A 5,000-nucleotide genomic window follows, 5' to 3' on the forward strand; every position below is an offset into this window, starting at 1 on the left:
GGAAGTGGCACTCCGTCAGAAGAACGTAATAAACCACATGAATGACGTCAAAGTAAAAACAAGTCGGGTAAGGCGAAAATACAACATTTAGTCAAGCTCAGTCGAACTCACAGAATGAAACTGAACGCACTGCATTTTTTCACAATGACCGTAGTCCGCCGCTTGTGCAAAACGGAGTGAAACTGACGAGCCTGTTCAGCGCGGTAGTGGTTTCGCTGTGCTGCATAGCACGCTTTTCTGTACCTCTCTTCGTTTTAACTTTCTGAGCGTGTTTTTAATCCAAACATATCATATCTATATGTTTTTGGAATCAGGAACCGACAAGGAATAAGACGAAATTGTTTTTAAATCGATTTCGGAAATTTAATTTTGATCATAATTTTTAATTTTTAATTTTCAGAGCTTGTTTTTAATCCAAATATAACATATTGATATGTTTTTGGAATCAGTAAATGACGAAGAATAAGATGAAATTGTTTTTGGATCGTTTAATAACAAAATAATTTTAAATACAAGTTTCCGATTTTTAATGACCAAACTCACTCATTAGTTTTTAAGCCACCAAGCTGAAATGCAATACCAAACCCCGGCCTTCGTCGAAGATTGCTTTGCCAAAATTTCAATCAATTTGATTGAAAAATGATGGTGCGACAGTGCCGCCTCAACTTTTACAAAAAGCCGGATATGACGTCATGAAAGACATTTATCGAAAAAAAGAAAAAAACGTCCGGGGATATCATTCCCAGAAACTCTCATGTAAAATTTCATAAAGATCGGTCCAGTAGTTTTGTCTGAATCGCTCTACACACACACATGCACAGATAGACAGACAGACAGACAGACAGACAGACACACACACACACACATACACCACGACCCTCGTCTCGATTCCCCCTCTATGTTAAAACATTTAGTCAAAACTTGACTAAATGTAAAAAATGCAGGGGCACTATATAATGCGAAATATGACGTGAGCACATTTCATAATCATAAGATATAGAAATGTTCTTGGAACATGTACTGAGTGGCACTTTCAAGTTATGACATCAGAAGAACATAATACGTCACGAGAATGACGTCAAGGAACAAAAACCTAAGCTACAATGCTGGACATGATGAGTACACGTCATAGGACGTGTCTTCACTGAAACTTTAAAAGCATGGTGTTAATGAGATCTGACATGCACAGCCTGGCGGTGGCCTTACACAGACTTCTTTCTTTCCAAATTCGCGGAGATGTGATACAATGTTTTACGTAACTGATGCTTCGCATTATGACGTCTTCTCTGCATTTTGTGGGGACTTATGACGTCAGCGATGTCACATTGGAATACAAGGTCAAGAAGAGAAGGCTTAGTTTGCTCAGTCGACGTTGTTTGTCATGAAACTTGTTAAAGCATGGTGTTAAACATGATCCTGTGTGTGGTCGGGCAGAGAGTTCTCTTTGAACATTGTTAGTATCAGGTACTATGCACACCTTGTGTTTTGTGAAGAATGCCGAGGACTGAAGAGGAGCGCCCATCATTTTGTGCGGGTTCCAGGTCAAGGAGTCACACCTGTCATGCAAGTACGGTGCAAGTAGTTATAAGGATTATTGCTGGTGTACTTTTTTCTTCTCTTTTTTGTAGTTCTTTATTTTATTTCATAAACTTACAATAAAGTATCATACGCATGCACGAATGCGCGCGCGTGCATGCACGTTTACACCTACACACATCTACACAAACACACACACACACGCCGGTACACACACACACACACACACACACACACACACACACACACGCCGGTACACACACACACACACACACACGCCGGTACACACACACACACACACACACAATCACACACACACACACACACACGCCGGTACACACACACACACACACACACACACGCCGGTACACACACACACACACACACCCTCCCCCAGCCCCCACCACCCCTCACCTCTCTATGCCCTTCATCTTGCCCTTGAGTTTGTCGGACAGCAGCACCGCCCCTCCCCACGCGCCGTCCACGTGCAGCCACAAGCTGTGTTTGGTGCACACGTCAGCGATCTCGTCCAGAGGGTCGTAGCTTCCCAGCACCGTTGTGCCTGCTGTGGCGTTCGTCATGATCGGAACACGGCCCTGTGACGACAGTGACGTCATTCGTTGTCACGTCATAGCGGTTATTTAAACGTATGAGGAACACATGAGATTGTGGTGATAGTGACGTCATGCGTTGTTACGTCACATCGGTTATAAACGTATAATACATGAGAATGAGGAATGCATGAGCTTGCGGCGATAATCTTTATTGTGGTTGTTTTAGACTAAAAGTCGCTTCAAACTTTTGATTCTAAAAGTCGCTTGTCCGTTTCAAAGCCTGTTATTCTCTCAGGTGCCAGAACACTGGTACCCCCCGCGGGTTAGGGGGAAGAATTTACCCGATGCTCCCCAGCATGTCGTAAGAGGCGACTAACGGATTCTGTTTCTCTTTTTACCCTTGTTTAAGTGTTTCTTGTATAGAATATAGTCAATTTTTGTAAAGATTTTAGTCAAGCAGTATGTAAGAAATGTTAAGTCCTTTGTACTGGAAACTTGCATTCTCCCAGTAAGGTAATACATTGTACTACGTTGCAAGCCCCTGGAGCCAATTTTTGATTAGTGCTTTTGTGAACAAGAAACAATTGACAAGTGGCTCTATCCCATCTCCCCCCTTTCCCCGTCGCGATATAACCTTCGTGGTTGAAAACGACGTGAAACACCAAATAAATAAAGAACACTGGTTGTACTCAACTCTTACTTCCATGTCGTACGCATTTACTTCGTGTATGCCTCTGTATTTCTCAGAACGTATTTCATGTATATTGGCGTTACACAGTATTTCAGAGATCGTATCTCAGAAGGACGTTTCTCACTAGAAATTGCGTCACTAGTGACCAAAGTGACGTCACAAAACAGCAACTGACCTCAGCCTTGGCAGCAGAGATGGCTTGGTCCAGAGCGGCGGGAATCATGCGGCCCATAGGGTCAGTCTTGACCTTGATGACGTTGTCCACTCCGATGCCCAGTAGCGCTGCCCCCTTGGAGATTGAGTAGTGCGCCTGTCGACACAAGGGTACGGATAAGGATAAGGATACGATTTTATATTGTCCTGTGAGGTTACCCTCATGGACTTTCGGCCCTCATGGACTTTCGGCCCTCATGGACTTTCGGCCCTCATGGACTTTCGGCCCTCATGGACTTTCGGGACTCATGGACTTTCGGCCCTCGTGGACTTTCGGCCCTAATGGACTTTCGGCCCTCATGGACTTTTGGCCCTCATGGACTTTCGGGCCTCATGGACTTTCGGATCATGGACTTTCGGGCCTCATGGACTTTCGGGCCTCATGGACTTTCGGGCCTCATGGACTTTCGGCCCTCATGGACTTTCGGGCCTCATGGACTGTCGACCCTCATGGACTTTCGGCCCTCATGGACTTTCGGCCCTCATGGACTTTCGGGCCTCATGGACTTTCGGGCCTCATGGACTTTCGGGCCTCATGGACTTTCGGGCCTCATGGACTTTCGGATCATGGACTTTCGGGCCTCATGGACTTTCGGGCCTCATGGACTTTCGGCCCTCATGGACTGTCGGCCCTCATGGACTTTCGGCCCTCATGGACTTTCGGGCTGCTGTTTTCTGACTGGGGAAAGCGAGCTGCAAAACAGTGCGGCGCTACACATTATTATCTCCCTTTTCCTGCTTGCGTGTATTCATGTTTCCAAGCCCTTTCGCAATGAACTTGGGTTTTTACACCCCCGGTATAGGGGTGTGTTTACACCCCCGGTATAGGGGTGTGTATAGGATTCGGTCGATGTGTTTGTTTGTGTGTTTGTGTGCGCATATAGATCTCAAGAATGAACGGACCGATCGTCACCAAACTTGGTGAACAGGTTCTATACATTCCTGAGACGGTCTTTACAAAAATTGGGACCAGTCAAACACACGGTTAGGGAGTTATTGGTGGATTCTACAAGGACTTATAGAGGGACATATTAATGGTCAAAGGGAAATAACCTTCTCAGTTGGTGGCAGTGAGAATGGTAAGGACGGGGGTGTTTTTCCTACCTCGGAGGAATTTCTTGTTTATCGTGCGCACAGGGGTGTTCGGACACCGAGGAGAGTCTGCACAAAGTTGACTCTGGGAAATAAATCCCTCGCTGAACGTGGGGATCGAACCCACGCTGACAGCGACAACTGGTTTTGAACACAGCGCCGCTATTCCCCCGCCTCTCAGTCTTGGCAGTGTGGCAGCAACAGTGAAATAAAGTAGAACCCCCCCCATTTTAAGACCTTGCTGTTTTAGATTTTCCGTTCATCCTCTTAAGAATCGATTTTCTGGCAAACTGTAAGCTTTCTATGAAAGTTACGTCAGCTTTTTTTTTTTTTTTTTTTTTTGCAATGCGTTACACTTGATAACATTACCAGTCCTTGCATTCATTCTGCGCAAAACTCACTTTCTAAAAAACCAAAAGTAATGAAACAAAGAGGAGATTGTTGGAATGGTGGGAAGGGGGGGAGGGGGGGGGAGGGTTGAAGGAGGAGGTAGAGAAAACTAATTAGAAACACATTCTTCTATTGCAAATTTAATGAGCAAGTCATTGAAAACCCTACCATTCATATGCTTCCCTGCAGTTTGATATCACCACATGGCGAAGCGAACAATAATATACAAATGGTTACACAACAAACGTTTAAACGACAATATACAGAAAATGTTAAATAATTAAAAATTCGAAGCAAAACATGGACTTGAAATAAAAAGACCATTTTAGAAATAATTGCAGCAATGTATTCAATTAACAATGCCGTTGATGAGATTAACTGGAAACAGCTTGTCACAAGCACAATTTCTATATCAAAATGATGCAGAAAAATTAAATTGACAGGGACATTTTGAGTTTTATGCGAAATCGATTGACATACCGCTTTTGTGTGTGTGGTTATTCTTTTAAGGTCGCCATGCACAT

At 44.2% G+C, this 5,000-nt stretch overlaps 1 protein-coding gene across 1 annotated transcript in view; it reads right to left on the bottom strand.

Moving 5' to 3' along the window:
• The window catches only part of LOC138947442 (cysteine sulfinic acid decarboxylase-like), a 36,184-nt gene that overhangs the window by 4,755 nt on the left and 26,429 nt on the right, over nucleotides 1-5,000 (bottom strand). Inside the window, exons 8-10 of the mRNA XM_070318919.1 lie at nucleotides 2,957-3,091; nucleotides 1,951-2,132; nucleotides 1,478-1,556 (exon numbers count right to left, since the gene is read on the bottom strand). Coding sequence (XP_070175020.1) covers nucleotides 1,478-1,556; nucleotides 1,951-2,132; nucleotides 2,957-3,091 — 396 coding nt within the window. The remainder of the gene's footprint in view (nucleotides 1-1,477; nucleotides 1,557-1,950; nucleotides 2,133-2,956; nucleotides 3,092-5,000) is intronic.

The sequence above is a fragment of the Littorina saxatilis genome, linkage group LG14 (genome assembly GCF_037325665.1).
Source record: "Littorina saxatilis isolate snail1 linkage group LG14, US_GU_Lsax_2.0, whole genome shotgun sequence".
NCBI lineage: Eukaryota > Metazoa > Mollusca > Gastropoda > Littorinimorpha > Littorinidae > Littorina > Littorina saxatilis.